The sequence below is a fragment of the Ctenocephalides felis genome, unplaced genomic scaffold (assembly GCF_003426905.1).
Source record: "Ctenocephalides felis isolate EL2017-DRISC unplaced genomic scaffold, ASM342690v1 CF-g0.4_SCAFFOLD_03572, whole genome shotgun sequence".
Taxonomy (NCBI): domain Eukaryota; kingdom Metazoa; phylum Arthropoda; class Insecta; order Siphonaptera; family Pulicidae; genus Ctenocephalides; species Ctenocephalides felis.
In genome coordinates this window covers 24,138,967-24,162,546 of record NW_020539726.1, presented here as the reverse complement: position 1 = coordinate 24,162,546, position 23,580 = coordinate 24,138,967, and the positions used below count along the sequence as shown (strand labels likewise).

The 23,580-nt window shown below is 27.8% G+C and overlaps 1 protein-coding gene across 5 annotated transcripts in view; it reads right to left on the bottom strand.

Annotated features, from left to right (window-relative positions):
* Window positions 1–23,580, bottom strand: part of LOC113387746 (longitudinals lacking protein, isoforms A/B/D/L-like) — a 207,223-nt gene that overhangs the window by 151,589 nt on the left and 32,054 nt on the right. The window contains exon 6 of one of the 5 annotated variants that reach the window (XM_026625120.1): window positions 13,286–13,752. The exons of the other annotated variants lie outside the window; for them this stretch is intronic. Within the exon in view, the coding sequence (XP_026480905.1) occupies window positions 13,301–13,752 (452 nt within the window). The 3' untranslated portion in view covers window positions 13,286–13,300. Of the gene's footprint in view, window positions 1–13,285; window positions 13,753–23,580 lie in introns of those variants that run through there. 5 annotated transcript variants of the gene reach the window in all.

Sequence of the window (23,580 nt, the reverse complement as noted above, 5' to 3'; positions counted from 1 at the left end):
CAAACGAAAATCCACATTCGTAACGTAAATGATACATCATTTTAAAATGAGTTCTATACCGAGCTTGGCATATACTGCAAACGTATTGTTCTGAAGCTGGATCAAAAATTACTGCTGTAGAAGATCCTTGATCAGGAGCTCCAATAGCATTTCTTAAATGTCCAAATTGAGATGCACCTAAAATAGGATATGATATAATAAAGTTGATGTCCCTGGGTAAAAGTAGAACTTACTTGCACCAAAAAACAAATGATAATGAATTATGAAGCATTTATGAAATAACTAAATTTATTTATTCTAAAATATCCATTTAATACATGGTAATTGCACTTGATCTACGACTATAAACATTTTTGGTCTATGTGATATCGACATAAATATTAAAGTATATTGCAAAGTAGAACACAAGAAATTGACAATAAAGGTAAAATCACGGGATAAATAATAAAACTATATAATTGATTTATTGGAGTGATTTGATTATATCCCTTATATTAAATTAAATGCCATTGTTCTATTATAGTGATAATTATTAATAACAATTCATTCGATCTTATTTGTAATTTAAACAATAAGGCAGTGTACAGCTTAGCTTATCACAAGCAAATCAGCAACTAATTTTTAGTACGTAAGTAGTTTTTATAAACATAAATTGTAAATATAAATTCATCTGATAAATAAAAAATCTGTATCTCTCTGTATCGCAACAAAGTTGCAAAAAAGTATTAGTAAAAAAAGACTTTCTTCTATTTAATATTTGGGTATATCAATTTTGGCAACAAATATGCAAGTTTTTTCCCACATTCGTTGTTTATATGATTAACAATATGACGGTAAATTCGGTAACTTGCTTGACATTTGTTACAAACATATTTTCCTGTCGCGGAATTGAAAGTCATTCCAGTTATGACTTCACATTTTTTTACTTTGGTATTGTGCTTCTGAGAAACGAATCCATTGCGTCTATGTCGTCCTGTAATTAATTATAATTATGGTTAAAAACTATATAAATTAAACTAAACTAACTAAATAATAATTGCTAAAGATCGGGTTAAATAAAATTTTAAAACTGGGTTGCTTGGCCAATGAAACGATATAACTTTTATTGAAATATTTATTTGTAACGAAACAGTATAAAGCTAAGTTTATTTGTACATAAAATGAATATCCAATATCTTACAGATTTTCGCCATTATACACATACATTAATTACATTTACACAAGCAAATATATATATATATATATATATATATGTATATGTATTAGGGTGGTCCTTAATATGGACATTTTCGAATTTCATTGTTCCCAGAGGCTTAAATGCTTTCAAATTGATGAAAAAAGTTCTCTAAAAGTTTTAGCTCTTAATATTAACTTTCAGATAGTGCGCAATTCAAACAAAGTTTCGTAAGGAAATAGCAAGGAAAAAATTTCGAAAATTTTAAAAATGGTTTTTAGGTATAACTTCGCAACAAATGAATTAAAAGTAAAAATTCGTGTCATCTTTTATTGAAAATTCGACCTGCAAAACAGGTTCTTTATAATTTGTTTTGTAAAGAGTCGAATTTTGAATAAAACTCATTCATTTGTTCGCTTAATTATATCTAAAGAACACGTTTAACATTTTTTTTTTAAATTTCATGCTTTCACTATCTAAAAGACAATATTAAGAGCTAAAACTCTCAGAGGATTTTTATTTATCGATTTGGAAGCATTTGAGGCCCTGGGAGCGAGATAATTCTAAAATATCCATATTAAAGACCACGATAATATATATATATATATATATATATATATATATATATAGCATATATGAATAAATTCTACCAACATCACCTAAAATGTCAAATACGTATATATATAAGGTAATCTTTAACTTTTCGAAATATTATTTTATGTCATTATCAGTGTATATGAGTTTCATATCAATATATGTGCTTTTTGCACATAATTACCATACACTTCAAAAAATGCCTCTGAGGACACAATTTTTATGTAAAAAATCTTGTGTTTTAAAACTTTTAAAACAATATTTTTAATAATGACAATTGTAATAAATTTTAGTGCTAATTATGTGTACATATATTGATGTAAGACTGCAAGATCAAAAATCCACTGATGATGGCATAAAATATGAAGTCAAAACGTTTGGAGCATTAAAGATTAATCTGTAAATCCTTGACTGTATTTGGCGTATCGCTTGAGAAGAATTGATTCATATAAATATATATAATTTATATTTGTTTTTTGTATATTTTTCTAAACTAATTTGTTATCTCTTTATTAAATTTTCATATATTTTTTATTTAAATATACATGCATATTTACATAAAATATTTATTTACATTTAATATTTACATATATTTTTGAGTGTATTCACTTTCTGTACCTCAGCATGTCACAATAATACTAGTAAAATATCTTTTTATTAACTCAAAAATAAAAAATTAATAAAATATTTTAAAAGACCACCCCAAATAGAACAAATAACAATTTTCGTTTGTAATAAAATTTATGTAAAAATACAAAATGGAAAGTACGAAACTGAAACTTTGGCTAGTAAGAATAGTACGATTAGTAGCAGTAAGCTGAATATTTAAACAAAAACTGTGTTCCAAAATATTATCTTGGCGTATGACATCAAGCTCTTTAAATAAATTGATTTAGCTATGAATATTTCAGATGAGTTTCATATTGAAATTTGAACTTCGCCCACATTATTTCATACATCCTATATGGAGATAATGTTTTGGATTAGTGTTTTGTTTGTAGTGTAATTTATAGTGATCGTCCGAAAATCGAAAATAATATTTTTCTGCAGATCTTCACCTTTCAAAGGTTTCTGAACAATTTGGCATGCCTTAGAAAAAATTGATATTTGTGTGTGTGTGTGTGCGTGGATGTATGTATGTGTGGATACAATTTTTTATTATAGAAATCGTCCGAAAATCGGAATTGATTTTTTTTTGCATATCTTAACGTTTGCAAGAGTTCTGAAAATTTTCTGCATGTCTTAAACAAATGATGAGTGTATGTGTGTGTGCATGTGTGTATGTTTGTGTGAATACCATTTTTTGTCCATGTTTTCGGGGTTGCTGGGCCAATGAAATGAGAACCGATTTGAATTATTCAATTCCCATTGATAAGATAACGTGCTGATTAGTTTTAGGCAAAAATCTAGCAGTTTTGGATATCCAGAAAAAAGTTAAAAAAGATCGCCTTTGGCGATAGAAAAGCAAATAATCTCATGAAAAACTTTCAAAAAAATTCAAAAATTAAAAAAAAACGATTTTTTTTTTTTCAAAAAAATATTCAAATGTTCTCATCATTTTCAAAAGTGCTCAAAAAAATGAAATTTCTCAAAAAAAACTAATTTGTTCTTTCTACCAGCAATTTGCCTAAGGCACGATGCGATGCACTACTAGTTTGGCTGTGAATTTCAGAGCAATTTTGCCTATCGCATCCTACAAGTAAAAGAAGACATAAAACTCTCCACATTGTCAGAATGTTTCGTCCTGATATGTTTGACAAGATATCCTTTCTTCGTGGATTCGACTCCACACAAACAGACAAATTTCCTTCCGCATTCGTAGCGCAAATGGTACATCATGCACCTGTAGTCCTTATGTCGTCGTTGGCAGTACTTGCACACATACTGGCCCTTAGAATCGTCGAAAGTTACAAGATCCGTTACTGGAAAAAATTAAATTATAATTGGATATCTGAAAATTCTATCCAAATGTTAAAATAGAGAAAAGTTCTCACACCTTTCATGCTTTAAAAATGATCTTTAAGATTTTTAGTAGACCATCATGAAGTAATCGAGGATTAAAGTGAGCTAAAAAATAGTTTTACAAGTAAATCATTAGATTAGTTATAATGTCAAGAATAAGCGTTCAAAAAATAACCACACATTAGTAGGTTAAAATAAAGACCAAAATCACCTATGATGGTTTCTAATGGGTCAGAATAAACTACTCATATATCTGATAATTTTTCTCTAAGCACTTATGTAAAAGTTTAAACTCTGAAAACAAATTTTCGTATTTTTCTTGTTCAATTTGTAGTTATTTATTATTAGCCCTTTCCACTCGTATGCCGGCAAAATACATATTAATTCTGCAATTCGCGAGTGGAAAGGGTTAAATTGCATCAATTTTGTAACTCTCTGAAAAATAAAAAAAAATTATAAAACATTTCAAATATCTAATAGTAAATCAAATATTCATGAAGTTAAGCTATAAACGTAATAGTAAAGTTGAAAGAAATATAATTGAGGTTGTGAAATTAATTTTACAAATAAATTTTAGCCTTAAAAGCTGACATAATTACTAACATAATTATCAATGTTATATTCTTTAGATAAGTTATAGTCAATAATTAAGCAAATTACACCATTCATATGGACTTTTCGAATTTCCTTGCTCCCAAAGGCTCAAATGGTTCCGAATTGATAGAAAACAATTCTCTGAAAGTTTTAGCTCTTAATATTGTCTTTTAGATAGAGGGCAATTCAATCAAAGTTTTGTATGAAAATAGCATAAAAAAAAATTTAAAATTTTGCAGGGCGTCGAATTTTCAATAAAAAATGACACGAATTTTCACTTTTAATTCATTTGTCGCCAAGTTATACCTAAACAATTTTTTTTTTAATTTTCAAAATTTTTCTATGTCCATACGAAGTTTGATTGAATTGCGCACTATCTAAAAGTTTATATTAAGAGCTAAAACTTTCAGAAAATTGTTTTTAGCATTTGAGCCCTTGGTAGCAAGGAAATTCGGAAATGTCCATATTAAGGACCACCCTAATATATATATAGTCCAGTCATTTAAGCTCAAATTAGGTAAAAATCGCGGAATTCGAAATACTTAGCTGTAAGTCTGTAAATACTTATATATTGAACCTAAAAGTTGTCTCAAAACCTACATATGGTAGGTACACTCATACAAGTATTTAGAAACTCAGAAGCTAGGTATCTTGAATTCCGATATGAACTTACTATAATCACTAGTCTATAATATCAGAAATTATAAATTATAGAAATAAAAAAATAGAAATCAGTACTTATAAATATTAATGCGTGGGTGTGATCCAGTGCGATCTAATTAAAGCCAAAAATTCTCAAAAAATGTCTCTATGAAATCATTAATTAAGATCAATTATAGTATTTTAAGAAAAAATAATTTACAACAAAATGGTGAAGTAGAATTTTATTTTTCAATAATTATATATTTTTATCTGTACACCTTCTGCTAATTATTTTTAAATCTAAATGATAACTTAAGTTTCGTATCCACTTTTATTAATATTAACTTTTCACTTCAGTGAGTAAAGAATATACTTTTCATTATATATAAGCATATTTTAAATTTTTTTCGGAAATATTTCTTTAGTATCTTCAAAATTATATCTTTATTTCCTGTTGGAACTAATCCAAAAAGTTTAAGCAAATAATTTCAGTAGAAGAATTTTTATTATATTTTAATTAAACTTAAAGTAAGATCTGTTTCGAAAACATTGATTTAAATTTTAATAGTTTGAAGTAATCAAAATTGAAGTAATCAAAAGTCTGCATTTTAGCAATATCGTCACCTCAAAACTTTTTCTATTGGCCAAGATAAAATTATTTTTCATATGAAAAATCCGTGACAATACTTGTACTTCAATACTTGTATTGAAAACATAACTCAAAGTAAAGTTCATCATCGGCTTACTTTACTTTACAAAATTTTAAAGTACTTTGTAGTCATATATTTCAATACCTTAAGCTACTAATTGATATTTTGTATGCATCGTATAGATCCAAAAATCAAACAACAACTGAAAATTATTCCATCAATAAATTTTCATTTTCAACAGTATACATCTGTCTATACAATTGTTCTTCTTTAGGATGTTTATATTTTATGTGTTGCAAAAGTGCACATCTTCTTCTGAACTTCAATCCACATACGCAAACTTGATAACGTCCACATTCATGTCGAATATGATATGTTAAGTTACGTTTTTGAAGAAACTTTAACCCACAAACACTGCAGAAATAAGCACATTTTCCATCATGCTGTTTATTATGATAATTGTCCAAATAATTAGTTCCAAAAATCGACTTGTTGGTTTGGACGAAAACTAAAAGAAAATAACAAAACGTACATGTCAGGAGAGGTAAAATTCAAATTAAGATAAAAAAAATAATATAATAAAATTAAGATTGTACCCAGATAATTAGCATATTTTAAGTAAATTACATTTATTGATATACACTAAAAATATCTACAAATTTAGAAATGAACGAATTATTCTGTGAAACACTGTTCGTACTGAAATAGATTATTTGATACTTTATGTATCAAATTAAATACTGATTATATATATATATATATATATATATATATAAATATATATATATATATATATATATATATATATATATATATATATATAATACTGATATATATATATATATATATATATATATATATAATTCAATGATTTAATTGTCAGTAATTAAATTGGTTCAAGCCACACAGTTTAATTAATGTTTCATAGCAAATTATTGAGTTTCATAAGTATGTAGATATTGATTAAGTTAACCTAAGATATGCTTCTTAATTAATTTGATTTCTAATAACATTTTTTATACACTCAGCAAAAATTAATCTTTGGAAAAAGACTAAGGGCAATCTGTTATTTAGTAAAGAATAATATAAAAAAGTCTTGAAATTTTGTTCGAAATAAAAAAAAATAATTAATTTGATTTCCAATTACGATTTTCCAGATCTTTGGCATTTGCCAGAAATTATTAACGATTTTTGAAGAGAATAAGAGCAGTATGCCATTTAGTAAAGAATAATATAAAACTATTTTAAAAAACGCCTTACAAATTTGTTCAAAATAAAATTTAAAAAATCTGGTTTTTAATTGCGATTTTTCACATTTTTGGCATTCGGCATTAATATAGACTGAAAATTTAAAATTAACTCTTTCCATTCGTGAATTCCGAGATTTATATGAATTTTGCTTGCGGAGCGGCGGATTCCGAGTGGGAAGGGTTAATATTTTTCGGAAAAAATAAGAGCAATATGTTATTTTGCAAATGACAATATAAAACTATTTTAAAAAATATATATTGTTCAAAATTTAAAAAAACAATTTGATTTTTAATCACGATTTTTCAGATTTCTGATATTCCCTTAAGATAACCTGAAAATTTTAATTCAACGATTTTCAGAAAAAATTGATGCAATATGTTATTTAGTGAAGAATAATATTAAACAAGTTTTAAAAAAGTCTTAAAATTTTGTTCAAAATAAAAAAAAAATTCAAGAAATGAGAATATAAAATATTTAATTTCAAAAATGATTTATATTCTTTTTTTTAATCTTATAACTGAAAATGCAAAATATGCACGATCAACATATATATTTTGAAATCAATCATTCTCATTCATTTAATATTTCATAATAACGTTTTACCAAAGTGCATAATGTTGAATAAAATCCACAAAATATAAAAGTTCTTTTTATTTATATTGTATTAAAAATTCATTTGAATCACATTAAATGCTTTTTGTAACATATGATTGAATTAAGTATTAAAGTATCATTAAAAATCTAATTTAGCACATAACAATCCTCTTTTATTTCAATAAAAATCCATTTTCAACCGTATACATCGTATCGAAGAAAGTTTCTTTTTCGGGATGTTTTGTCCTCATATGTTGCATGAGGTCACGTTTTCTCTTAATTTTGGCACCACATATGCAGACATGATAGCGTCCACACTCGTGACGAATGTGAAAAACTAGACTTGCTTTTTGAGAAAATTTTAACCCACAACTATTGCAAAAAAATGGTTGAGTTCCTTTTTTGTAGTCGGGCGAGTTATAAAATCCGTGGCATGATTTGTCGGGTTGAAACAACACTGGAATATGTAACAAGAAAATAAAAATCAGAGAAAATCCTCTAAAGGCGCGCAAAACTTATAACATATGTAAGAATTCTTTTGTTTATTATATTATTATTATTAATATCAGACAAAAATATTTAATATAGTGTCATTTATTATTATTATTGGAACAGCAATCAGCAATGTTCTATAATCTATGGTAATAACCTAGTGTTTGTAGAAGACAACCCGGAGGTTGGCCATACCTTCTGATGATATTATAAAAGAAACAACACTGGAATATGTAACAAGAAAATAAAAATCAGAAAAAATCCTCTAAAGGTGCGCAAAACTTATAACATATGTAAGAATTCTTTTATTTATTATATTATTATTATTAATATCAGACAAAAATATTAAATATAGTGTCATTTATTATTATTATTGGAACAGCAATCAGCAATGTTCTATAATCTATGGTAATAACCTAGTATTTGTAGAAGACAACCCGGAGGTTAGCCATACCTTCTGATGACATTATAAAAGAAATATTTTTAATATTTTTTATTGTTTTTGAAAAGAAACCAGAACTTAAGAGTACTATAAGCTATTTGGCTGAATTGACTTAATACTACGTCGGTTTTACATATGGCAACCCAAACAGTTGACTCATCTCTGTGTGATAAATTTTATTATTAAAATTTCTGTAATAGGCAGATGAAGACTCACTTGGAAACAAATAAAAACTGATGTCACTATTGCTTGACGAAGCGGGATCGAACCCGGAATCTCTGATTCAGGTCCAATCGCTTTAGCCTACTAGTGAACCCTTTCTAATAGTAATAAGTACAATACTATGTAGAAAATACAGCATTGCCCTTTAAGCCATTTTTAAAGACTTAAAATTATAACTGGCTTTGAGGTTGGTTCAAAGCCAAATATTCGTTTGGAAATTTCAACTTTAAAAATATTCAAAATTGTATTCTAGTAATGAGTACACATAAGCTGATGAAAAATAAAAAATACAAAAAAGTATTTTCAAAAAATATGAAATTATCCAATACATATAGGTATTTGAAACTTGTGACTCGTTTAATAAAACCAACTGCCCACATTTGTGACGAATAGAAAAAATCAAACGTTTTTAGCAAAACCCAATATTTATTAATAAGTGTCTATTGTACATATTTCAAATCTTCCTTGCATTTATTAACAATGCTGATAATCCGAATATGTCTACAATTCCTATTTTTTTTTATATCTCCAAATGCTAGATAACTAATTCATCAACGTCTCTTCTACTAAGGTGTACATGGAATTGTGCCGATGTGTTTCATTTGGATGTTGTTTTTTCATATGATGAATCATTGAACGTTTTCTTTTACATTTAGTTCCGCAAATACATAAGTAAGAGCGACCACATTCATTTCGTGTATGGTACACTAGATTACGATAAAGTGAATATTTTACACCACATGTTTTACAGAAATATGGACCAGGATAATATCCCAATTGTGACACTTCATAATCCTTCATTTGACTGTTTTCTTGCGATTGTTCATCATAGTGAAAGAAAGCTGAAACAAATAATTACAAAAATATACAGTTACTTATAGTAGCAAAAAAGTGAACAAATGATTAACTAACACAAATAACAATGAAATACGGTTAAGGAAGTAATTTCTCTAAAACGTGTTAGAACAAAATAAATAAAATGTTATATGAATCCGTACATATAATGATTAATATTATACAACCATACAATAATGCATAACTGCAAACTCCATGTAGTAAAATGCAAAAAACATCTGAAAAAGCTGATAAACTGTTTAATTTTATACTTTTATTAAAGAATTCTTTTACTGCTTTGAATTGGATCTTTTCAATGCTGTTGCAATGCAGGTAGCCAATAAAATTAAATTTTAATGAAAATCCAAGAACAAATGTATCACAAAATAGTAAGATAAATTAAAAATTACTCCTGAACTTCTCGTTATTTATCGTATCAATTTTCTAAAAATCCAATTTCTCAATTATCTGTTTTTATATTATAAACCACAAATTTCTGCTCCACAAATTCTATAATAAAAATAAAACAATGTGAAAATCAAGATGCATAAATATCATCCAAACATATTTTTTGAATATATGGTGAAAATTTATAATAATTAATTTAAATTTATAAGATCGTCAAATAGAATTATGAAAATTTGCATCCAAACGACTTTTCCTTTTGTACACAAATATTCACATATTTGTCACAAATTCGTGAAATTTCAGCATTCAGCTACTAAAATGTGATGCCTAAATCCCTTTAAATTACCCTCATTCCAGCACAATAAATATCTAGAATAGTACAAATTCATTACATTAAAATAAATTATAAAATCCATGAACGCATAATTTAGTGCCACTTATGTAAGTCATAAGGGCATACAGCTTTACAATACTTTTAAAAACTCGCACGTTTCTATGTGAATAATTATTTATTATAATTACTTTAACATATATATTATTTATAAATATGTGTTTTAACGCTCAAATTCATCTAATTACTTTGATTCTATTTGATTACTGCTTATGCTTCGATCGAATATGAAATTGAAGATTGCACACCAGATTGTATATTTTTCCAAACTGGCATATAAATTTTACGTCCACATTCTTATCATGCATGGTACAGAGTACTAGAGCATTTTTAACAAAAAAAATCATTTACAAACGAACAGTTTTGATAAAAGTTTCTAAAATTGTTCCAATAAATAATTTTTAAATCAGGTCCTGATATTGCGCTTCTGCATACAGTCCTACGTCCTGCAAAGAAACGTTGAAATCTGGTCAGTGAGAAATTAACTTCCTGCGAAATTATTTGTTTGCTGTAGAGCAACTTTATTATTAAATATAAATTTTATAAACTTCATTATACTGTTTTTAGAGCAATAGTCTTATAAAATAATAAAATATCTGACTATGGAATTATTGAGAAAAAAATGTGGTAAGATACAAATTACATATCTTGAGAATCCATATCAGAAAACTAGATTTATTTTGAACTTATTTAGAAATTAGTTACAATCCTCAATTTTTTAGAAATAAATATTGTTAAATAAGCAAAATATGATAAACCATATCGATAGCTTGATTTTTATTTATAATGTTTAAAACTACTCCTGGAAACAAAATTAGAAAAATGGAACAAGTATAACACTTCCGTTTATTTATTTCAAAACTATTATAAAAACAAATCAAGTTTATTTTACGTTACTTATTTTAAGCATAAACTAACTAAGGTGCGTTCTATTTAGCTTGCTTTGCATTCTTGCTTTTGTCTTTCAGCTTTAGCAAAAACGAACACATTCTATTTTCCCGAAGATGCTTTTCATATGACTCTTTTTTCTTAAACGTTTTGGTACATGGACAAATGAACAGGGACAAAGTTCCACATTCGTTCTGCAAATGATGATCCAGATGTTGAGAATCCTTATAAGTGAGGCCACATCTTTTACAGATAAATAACCCAAGACAGTCTTCAACTTTTAAGCCAAAATCGGTTCGCATGATATAAGCAGGCGGTATACGGACAAACGATAGCATTTCTAGAAATAACAAAAAACAAAAAATGCATTATTATTATTCTAACAATTTCAAAAGACTAAACAAAGTACTAAGGATATTTAGAAAATTAAATAGAAAACAGGTACCTAAATTAAATAAGATGTTGATGCCACATACAATATACATACAAGGTAAGTTTTTAAGACAAGAGTGAAAATTATAACCCAAGTCTGATTCACCTGCTGTTAGTTTTTCTCTATAAATTGAATTAAACTTTTTGGTCGCTTTTGCGGATCAAAAAGCTTCTATTTTAGATAAATAAAGTCATCTGGTCCTAAAACATCATTCAAACGACTGATTCATTCTTCAAGAAAAAAGCATTCAAACAAAATTATCAAGACTATGCTTTTCCCAGTTTGAACTTTTCTTATACAAACATGTACGTAAAATCAGATACTTTATTTAAAAACGGATGTGGCATCTTATTCCGTTTGCATGCACGTTTATAATTAAAATAATAATCATTTTTTTTAATAAGTTCCCTAAGCATCGCCAATACTACTTTCTACAAATTGTTCAATATGTTCAGTGATAGTTCTGAAAATCAATACAATAACCAACCTTATACCATAGGTCATCCAGCACTTAAATTTAAAGAAGTTTAACTCAAAAAGGTTTTTTTTATTTGTTTCAAAATGTTTCATTAGTTTGTAAATTAGTAAGTAGGAATCCATGTTACTCGTAAATTAGATATATAAATTTTTGAGTTAATCCTCTTCAGATCTCGTGCGAATAAAACAATATGTAAAATTAGAAAAGTGCGTAGAAATAACATGAATTCTGCATGGCAGTGCAATTTGTAAGCATGATTACCTATGAAACCTACATTAGATACTAAAAACACAAATAAATAATAAAAATACTACGCCAGAAAATATATTTGTAATTAAATCATGACAGAAATTTTGATTATCTTTATTCAATATGTAATATAAATTTACATTTTTCTAAAATTTTGAAACTAACTAAAAGCTGAACATGTGGTTTTTCAATAAACGGGTTACACATCAAACATTTATTCTACTTACTTCTACAATATAAAATTGATTTTGCAATAGCAAGAACCGTATAAATAGTATAATCTACACAAATTGTTCAATTTTAGTCATAATTTATATATAAAAACTATGAAATAGTGCGCACGTTATTTTAAAAATATTGTTTTATACATTACCTACTTAAAAATTCTGTTTAAAATCATTTCTTCATAATCATAATCGTTTTATACATTACCTACTTAAAAATTCTTTTTAAAATCATTTCTTCAATAATTTCTCGCATAATGATTTATTTTGATAAATATTTTGTAATCACTTGTCATACAAAAATGTCTCTAGTAATTGAACAGCGCTTCAATTATTATTTTCAATATTTTATAACTCTCATAGTATACTAGAACTATAATTTAAATAATTTAATATCGATTTCTTACATTATTGCACTAGTAATATTTTATGTCGATTGTATACATAGTTTTATTAGAAATTGTATTATTGTTGCTCGTTTTACTTTAAAATGAATTCGGTAAAAATATGATTTTTTTTTTTTAAATAATAACTTAATAACATATAGCATCTTTAAATCACATGTGCATATTTAACTTGCGCAGTGCGATTTAAAAAATTGACTAACATCATTGCTTAAAATATATCATAATTATTAGCAATGCTGTAATTTATTAGTACAAATAAAATTTCATCGTTCTCTTTAAATATTTCTGAGGTAAATTGGCATGAGATTACAGTGAACCAAATGCAATAGCACATATATTAAATTGATTTCCACATAAATTTAGAATTGCACTTAGAAATTCTGTGGAGGAGGAGGAGGAGGAGGTGGTATAGATTCGATATTTTCGCTCTTATCAGTGCCATTATTATCAATCATAGGTTTACAATCTTTTACATCAATAGGATGAGCCATTGATTGTCGTATAATCTCATCAGCTTGTTCGGGATGGAAAAGCCTAACATGATTTTTCATATTGCAAATGCGGCTGTTCCTTTTTCCACATGGGCATAAAAATGCTCTACCGCATTCATATCGTTGATGATACAGCAAATCAGAAGACATCTTATATCGAAAACCACACATGCAAACGAACAAGCCGAGAATTGGATTGTACAGTTTGAGAACCGCATTTTTCGACACCGGTTTTCTAAGTTTTTGCAAAGGTGAGTATGACTGTTGAATCGCTTTCCAGTCTTCAAGTCCCAGGTTAAAACACCCAAAGGTCGCCGTGATGTGAGCCCGTTCTGAAATACAAGCAAGATATACCCAAATATGAGATATATGTTATAAAGTTTCATAACAAAATTATATGATTTTTTGCAAGCTTCATACCAAAAATCTTAAATTGTTTTTCATGCCCATTGTGTATGAAGATTGTGGAACAAAATGGTATTAATATTACGACACACAGTTTTGATTAACGCACGAGTTTGCTGAATAAAATTATTGACACAAATGTGAAAAAAAATTTGGAAAACATGACTCCCACGAAGCTTCTACCATGATTTTGCTGAATGATTATAATGACATAAATTTTTCCTAAGGTTTGTAGAATAAAAGACAATATTGTTAGCATATACTTTATTTTTATTATTAAAAATTATGTTAAATTTATTAGCAAGGAGTGGAATGATTATATAAATAATTTATTTTTAAAACTAAGCTAAAGGTAAATAGAAGAATAATACTATATCACTTCGTGTCATAATTGAGTTGAACTTTTTAATCTATGAATTACAGTACAAGATATTATTACTTACGTCCTTATAAAAATATATTAAAATAAATACAGTAAAAGTCCTTTAGTCCGAATTGCTCGGGACCGACCTCTGTATCGGACTATCGAAAATTCCTAACTATCGGGCGGTAATTATGAAAACAATTAAGTTAATCACTAAATCACAAAATCAGTTGGAATACAAACAATAATGCTTATTTTACATTTATTATAATATATATAATGGAAAGAATATAAAAATAATTTCACATCAATAAACTTACGTATAGTGCACGGGACAAATCTTTAATTTGTTTTATTATTTTCAAGGAACAGGGTAAAATATTCTTCTGATTCAGGCATTTTTCATTAAATCAAGATTTGTACTAGGATGTAACTTTAAAATGTTTATCTATTCCGATTTGCTTGTTGATATCGGTACGCATACAACGGGAGATCTCTATTCACATACACGACGACTAATCACAATCGACCCGTATAGAAATGATCTCATCGAGAGCGAATGACGAACAGTTCCGCCGTAACGGACTTCCGTTGCATTTGTCCGGATTTACACCGTAGTCGCGCCTAAAAAAGTTTCACTTCAAATAATAACAAAAGACTTTATTAATCCTTACACAAAAAAAAGAATGATTTCGAATTTCTGATTAAGAGTTAGCGTTACATGTTCTCGTGTCCTTTCGAAAACCAAGAATAAAGTTTGGGATCATGGTCACTGCACAGTTAGGTGGTTATATCTACTGAAATATGTGTAATGTGCCGCTGTATTCAGTAGTCTAACTTAAAACACGACCGAATCCTTCGTAGGAAGTAGGTGCTATGCATTTCGTAGAACGTACTTCGTTCATGAATTTAAACACAACGATTACCGAACAATAGCGAGTCCTTCCGAGTGATTCCTCGAAAACGTTCTAAAAGCTTTTTGTATACTAGAAAGACACATTTTTGAAAAAAATAAAATTTTCTAAAAAAATACCGGACTAAAGGACATTCCGAATTGTTGGGTGTCCGACTAAAACACTTCTTCTGTTATAAAATATAATAACGATATCAGTCAAATGATCGGAATTATTTTTTATGGTTATATTATTTTATTAAAATAATGGAACTTCAGACAATTTCAAAAAACAAAAAATATTTTTTAGTTTTTCTTTTATTTCTGGAATTAGATCAGCGAGTTTGTTAAATTGTGTGGCCGAGAGTGATATCCCCTTTTTCCCAGACTTAATACCACCTGACGCATCAAGATAATGCTCTTTTATATCAACCATTACTTTCCGACACTTCGACATCGACACTTTTCTTAATTTTTCAAGTGTCCAAGTATCTGATTATGATTCTTCTTTATTTGATTAGGGGGTTTTCGATTTTTTAGACGGTGGAGGGTTTCTATCAACTGGCCCCTCATCGCTATCAGACGACTTCTCCTCTTTTTGGTCCTTGTTGGAGGCATTTCTTGATTTTTCATCGTATATTACTAGGGGTGAGGTTATAAATAGATTATCAATCCTGGATTATCTAATATTTTCACTGTACACTTGGAGGAAGGACAGTTGCACATTTAAGATAATCGTCCACTCTATCCGGGTGTCTGGTCTTAATATGATAAATTAATTTATTTTTTCTATCAGTACGATTTCCGCACAAGCAAACGAAAATATGTCCACAATCATGACGCCAATGATATCGCATTCTGCGAGCATGCTTGTAATGAGCTCCGCAGGCACACTCATAAGAATTTGATGTGGGATTGTAACTTCCTTCCAGAAATCGAGTATCCTCATTGATTCTATCTGCGAATGGCAATCAATATAATATTTATGAAAAGTAAATCGACCGAAAATGCATTAGAAATACGATATAAATTTATATTACATTAATATAATACAAAGCTATCATCACCATCGGCATCCCGTAATTGTTTACCGTTATTGTTAATTTGAATAACTATGTAATATTTATATAAGTATTTAATAAAAACATTTTTTATTGAAAACATTTTATCTGTAATTTGAATTTTCATTAAAAATAAAACCTATGAAATTTATAAAAATCAAATTTTATTGTACACATATACAGGAAGACCCAGAACTCAACGTCATGCCGAAAGAGGTTGATAGTATAAATCATAATATTTCAAGTGCATCCTAGATTACTTTTGCGATAATGTGACAATTTTTCAACTATTGCGGTTGATTTTTATTAATTTAATCTTTGGATCCGTATTAATGAATGAAATTTCTAGGACCACAATCATAAATAATGACACAACTGCTTCAAGACTTTTTGTTGAACTATGAATTTAAAATTTTCAAATTAGGTCAATTTTGAGAGAGCCTCCTTTAAAAAAAAATGCACTGAATTGTGTTGAAAAGTTTAATTAAAAGTTGGCGCATTTAATCAGGATTATATAATGGTGAAACACTTGCTAGTTTCATAATAAAATGTTTTGAATATTTGATGAAACACATTAGTGTATTTTGTTTAAATAAGGGTCACATAAAGTTGGACATTTTTGAAAATTTGAAGAAGGGCCTCTCAAAGTTGACTAATACTTAATTTTTGAAAACTTGGGGCAATTTTGTCATAATTTTTTATTGTTGATTCTACAAATGTTATTTGCATACACGGATTCAAAGCTTAAATGAACAGAACTAATAAAAATTAACCACAATTACCGATAATGGTCACATTTTCATTAAAGCTCTATGTTGCATTTAAAAGCGTAAGTTTAAAAATTCGTAAGAATTTTTTTCCGATTTTTTCATGACAGGTATGATTAATACCGTCACCTCGTTTCGGCTTCACGATGAGTTCTGGGTCACATGGGTTTTTGTATAAAATATGTAAATTTATATGTGTTTTACAATAATAATAGCATTCATAAATAGGGAAAAGCATAAGGGTAATGATACATTTCAATCTATAAATTTAAGCCGAGCCAGAAGACAGAAATAATAAAAGTTAAAAAGCAATTATGAAAAATAATTTTTACTACGTAAAAATAATTATTACACATTGAAACAATTCACACAATTTCAAGAACTTCAATACAATTCATACATTCGATAAAAATTATTTTAAATCACTGTGTAATTATAAGCATCTTTATGTTGCATTTGTATATGTTTCCTCAAATTTCCTTTAAGTTTGCTTCGACGTGGACAATAAGGACACTGGAATTGTGGTTCGACTCCGCATTCGTTCTTCAAATGGCTCAGCATATTTGGCCTGTAGCGATAAGATTTTCCGCAACGAGGACATGGGTGCTCGCCAGGAGGATTGGGCCTGCTCAGTTTCTGCTTGAAATTTTGAGTGATCAATTTTGTAGTGGGCCAGCACTGTCGATAACGCGGTAAATTTTCCAGCGGAAAAGAATTTTTAAAACCTGAAATTTGGATTACCTATTTGTCAATAACTGGAGGAAAAAATTGCACGGTAAAAATACAATTGGGTATTTAATGTTAATAATAGTAAGATATTAAATTTAGGCTTTGCTCGAACTAATTGAAGTGAAAAATAGATATACGGATATTTTAACGAAATATATTAAAACACACATCATAAATACAAAAGATAATAACATTAGTGTATAAGATAGTGTGATGCTTTAAAATTATCGCACTGCCATAACTTATATATATTAAATCCACAACTTAAAATTGCAATGAATAATTTGTGAAGTTAGTGGTTAATTGCAAATATTTAGACATAAATAAAATATAATTGTTGGATTAGTTTTATATTACTTTAAAAAATTAGCATGAGTTCATAAGGCACTTCTTAAATATTCTACTTGTACTTTCTTTTACGTTCAGCTAAACAATGGTACAAATCACATCCACTATCATTATCATGATCTTTGGTCACCCTGCAATTGCAAAATGCCTACATCTTTGGTTACTAAAAATACATTAAACTTTATGACTAGTTAATAATATGCTAAAAAATATTTTATTTACAATTATATAAATCTAGAATATTTTTACAATAAAAATCAGTAAGTAAAAAATACTTTAATATTTATAATTAAATTAGTTTAAATTTTCCTAGCTTATAGTGATGAATTTATATTAATGTTAAAAAATTGTCATGATTAAAAAGGAGCTATATATTAAATGACTATGTTTGTAAAAATGTTTAGTATAATACACATAAAATAAATCTACAATGGAATCTCACTAATTCGGCGCTATTAAAAACCAGGGTGAGCTGGTATACCGGAATGTTCGGATAACTGGACGATAATAAAACTATATAAACATTTATTGCACACCTATCTGATTGATATTAATACAATCAATCAATTATACTATAATGACAATAGTAATGGGTTCTACCTGCCCTAGAGCAGGTTCGTGGGCCATCTCGATTCAGGAAAGAATAGTGTGAGAGATTTTACATTGCCATTTCACACCGCAGTGCCCAATATGGGCTTATTTTCAATTAGAAACCTATTTTTGATCTATATTTTCAAGTGAAAATTGGCATCGCTTATTATCTGGTTGCCAGAGTGGGGGGGCTTGAACTCGCGACCTCGTCCACACGAGGTATACTATAATATATTCGAATTAATTTTTAAAATATGATATTTGAAATAGCGGGAAAAACTCTGCATAATAAACTAATATAATAATAGAATAAATATTAGGCTTCGGTGGCTGAGGAAGTCGAATTATTGGAGGTGTGGGTCTACCGAACTGCCGGATTAGCGAGATTTTACTGTATTTATTCTCAAGACATAATCTTGTCTTTGTGTATTAGTATTGAGAAAATGGCAGGAATGCATATATTAAAATCTACAAAATTGTGGATATTGAAACCCAACATACCTACACTTAAGAGTTTCGCTTAAGCTTTATAAGTATTTTCGAACTTGCCGAACAATAAGCTATCATATACAAAATCATTTATTGAATGAATCATTGATAAACGCATAAATTTAAGCGTAATAACTTACCATGGCAAGTTGAATATTGTATAGTTTTCTTCGTTGTAATATTAATGGGTTGGTTCCCCCTGAGCCCAAACTGGCGAAAACTGATCAAAACTGATGGTTTCAACCGTTTGGATCAGTCTGCGAATGCGCATGACCTATATGACTTAGTATTCGCCAGTTTGGACAATTTGGCCTCGGAGGAAAGAACCCAACGGTTATATGGATATAAATTATCTTAAAAAAACTTTTGAAATACAAAACCATGTTCTTATCAACTTAGCTCAGCAATGCGGCTGTGTTTATGCCTAACGTGCTGCAGCAGGAGATCACTTCTGCGAGCCCTGTACTCGCAATGGGCGCAAGGAAATCGCTTCTCGACGCCGCATTCATGGCGAAGATGCCTCTTAAGGGTGGTTAGATATTGATATCGCTTTGAACATCGTGGACAACAAAAAGGTTTCTCTATTGAAGCATGCTGACCAGCCGCAGAATTGACAATGACACTGCCATTACGCAACGCCAAAGCCATCAAGTGCGAGATATTACCTGCAGGAAGCAGGATAAATATTGAATTAAGGTCTTTTTCAAGACTCTTGATGATGGCAAACCATATACCTTCACAGCATTACCAATGGGTTTTTTGTAATGATTTTGAGAAAAATGTGGTGGTGCACAATTGCTCTTTGGTGATATTTACACATGTACAATGAATTATAAGATGCATATTCTGGCCATGCTTTTATTGACGCATAGTAACTTTAAACAAATAGTGAACTGTTTTAAAAATTATATATATATATATATATATATATATATATATAGGGTGGTCCTTAATATGGACATTTTCGAATTTCCTTGCTCCCAAGGGCTCAAATGGTTCCAAATTGATAAAAAACAATTCTCTGAAAGTTTTAGCTCTTAATATTGTCTTTCAGATTCAATTCAATCAATCAATCAAAGTTTTATATGAAAATAGCACGAAAAAAATTTCAAAAATTTTGCAGAGCGTCGAATTTTCAACAAAAAATGACACGAATTTTGACTTTTAATTCATTTGTCGCTAAGTTATACCTAAAAAAAAATTTTGTTAATTTTCAAAAATTTTTCCATGCTATTTCCATACGAAGTTTGATTGAATTGCGCTCTATCTAAAAGTTCATATTACGAGCTAAAACTTTTAGAAAATTGCTTTTTATCAATTTGGAACCATTTGAGTTCTTGGGAACAAGGAATTTCGAAAATGTCCATATTGAGGACCACCCTAATATATATATATATATATATATATATATATATATTATTTTTATTATATTATATATATAATCGGGCACAACATCAATAAAAAAACAAAATTCCTTTAAAATTTTATTTTAAATTCACGTTAAAACAGAAAAATCGATAATCCACGATAAGAGAATATGGTAATGCACTACTACACTATGTGATATTAATATTAAACTTGTAATCGTAACTATGTTTGACAATTATACTAACATAAAATGATCACAAAGGAGTAAGTGTAAATATATGTGTTATCTGTAAACTTACAATCAAGTTAACAGATAATACATATATTGCACACTTACTCCTTTGCGATAATTTTATGTCAGTATAATTGTGAAACATTGTTGTAATTACAACTGATTATTCGCCGAATTTAAAATAAATGTTTAAAAAAAATCATGTTTTTTTAATTATGTTATGCCCGATTAGACTCTGTTAATACATATTTACTTATTTTTCGTTTTAGTTGCAATAAAAATTCTTGGAAATTTTAAATCCGTTTATTTCTTAAAAACATGGGTGTGTTCTAATCACATGTGAAAATTCACATTCATTTACATACTAATGATATATGTAAATGTATCAAATATGTTTTGATATCGAATAAAACACTTTTTATAGAGAAATGTTTGCTTAAATAAAGCCGCGTAATAAAATATTAAAATTAAATACTAAAAAATAAAACAAATAACTCGATTTAATATTTTCAGTAAAATTGTCCTCCAAAACGTGAATAATCATGTGATACTTTCAAATGAGAAATCATGTTTTTCCTCCACTTGTATACGTTGCCACAAACTGGACATGGAAAGGCTCCGGGAGCAACAGAACGGTTCACGCCTTTCCTTTTTAATTGAAGAAAGTCTAGTACTGCTGGAGCATTCATGTATTTAGATACAACGATGTGACTAGAGTTTCCGCCTGAAAAGTGCACATGCTATAGCAGTTAATAATACGTCGACAGTAAATAATCTAAGATCTTGATAAGATCTAAATAAACAATATATTTAAGAAAAGTAGAACAAGGAGGATTTATTATATAAAATGAATAAAATTGTAGAAAAATAACATTTCAGAAGTATGACAATATAATCAAAATGAAAGTAATGAAAATAAAAAATCCACCCAAGTAAAAAAAATTATATAAAAAATCCACCTTTTTCTACTTTTCTTAAATATATTATTTATTTAAATCTGATCAAAATCATGTTTCTTGAAAAATGTCCTGAAGATGGAACGTTTCCGAAACGTCGACAGTAAAAAAAACTTGTTTATTTGTTTTTTGGATTCTTTGTTCGAAACTCTACAAAATATTTATAAATCCAAGACTACCATCTAATATATATATATATATATATATATATATATATATATATATATATATAAGATGGTAGATATAAGGGTGGTCCTTGATATGGATGCTTTCGAATTTCCTTGCTCCCAGGGGCTCTAATGCTTCTATGCGTGTGTGTGTGGATGTGCATATGTATATATGTACACACATACAATCAAAAAAAAAGTTGAAAAAGTAATATTTAAGAATTCATACGTTTATTAATTGAAAATTGTAATTGAATTGAATTGCAAAAAAAAGTAGGAGCATATTTTAATGGATTTGATTGTAAAAGAAAAAAAATAGTATTTTTTCAAATATATATGTTTACATAGAATTTAATTATTCATGAAATCAATTTAAGTAGAACGCTACAAAAGTATAATCTTATTAGCAGTATTATATTCTCTATTGCTCACCTATAAACTTAACATTTTAAGTTAGCAAATAAATGTAATTATAAACAAGAAACACACATTATATTATATTATATATACATAGAAATACACATATGCCCATTTATATAGTAGACTCTCGCTATCTGACTATTAAAAACCGAAGGGTGTCGAAATACTAATTATAGTGAAAGCCATAAATTTTAAAATATGATATTGAAAATAACGTTAACATTTCGAAAAAAAATCAGAAAATTTGGTGGCGAAAGTGTCGGATTAGCGAGAGTGTACTGTATGTGTGTTTATATATATAAACGCACGTATGTGTTAGTTAATTCATCAACCACGTAATTGTAACTCATTTGTTTATAATTACAAAAAATGCCATTAAAAATTTGTTTGCAACCTGGTTGCAGAAACAATAAATTACTTTTAATCACTTAAATGTGACTTGAACAAATTACTTCAGATATATATCTATATAGGGTAAGAACAAAAAAAAAAAGTGTTTGAATAATAATTTTATTATTAGATTACTCATTATATTTACACCCTCTTAGTAGAATACAAAAATATTAAAGACTAGAAAATAAATATTCGAAAATTCTTTTGTAAAATAAATTTGTTAATTATCACAAAAGTAAATTCTACAGAATGGCACTAGAATATGTTCAACACAAATGGTATCATTCTTTGGTACTATTTATATATAATTAATGTAATATACGTGCATACACTATTATTACATTTTAATATATATATATATATATATATATATATATATACATCATAATCCAAATTTAAACCATGCGCATATACACATGTGTATTATTGTACATATGCATGTACAAATGCATGCATGTACATAAAATACATAAAATAAGTTTTATATATATATATATATATATATATATATATATATATATATTATATAATATATTATATATATATATATATATATATATATTATATAATATATTATATATAATATATATATATATATACATATATTTATACACGCGTGGAGATGAGAGATGTATATATACTATATATCAATTTCTTTACTAATCTTTGGTTTCATAAAAATGTAATATCTATATAATATAAAATACTTTCCTAATAAAGGGTAAAAATAATTCAATTCTATTTATCTACTTTGTAATGCACACGAATTAAACGCATTATTGTATGAGATCAAATTCTGCAAAGATTTGAAACTTTTTTTAGGTTTAATACTAGTTGTAATGCACACATGTAAAACAAAGAATGGCTTCGTGAAAATATGCAAATTTATCTTGCCCAAAGCCAAGCAGACCAACCCACATCATGTGTTCAAAGATTAATTAATAAACTCATTTTACTAAATGATTTTGAAATTTAAAA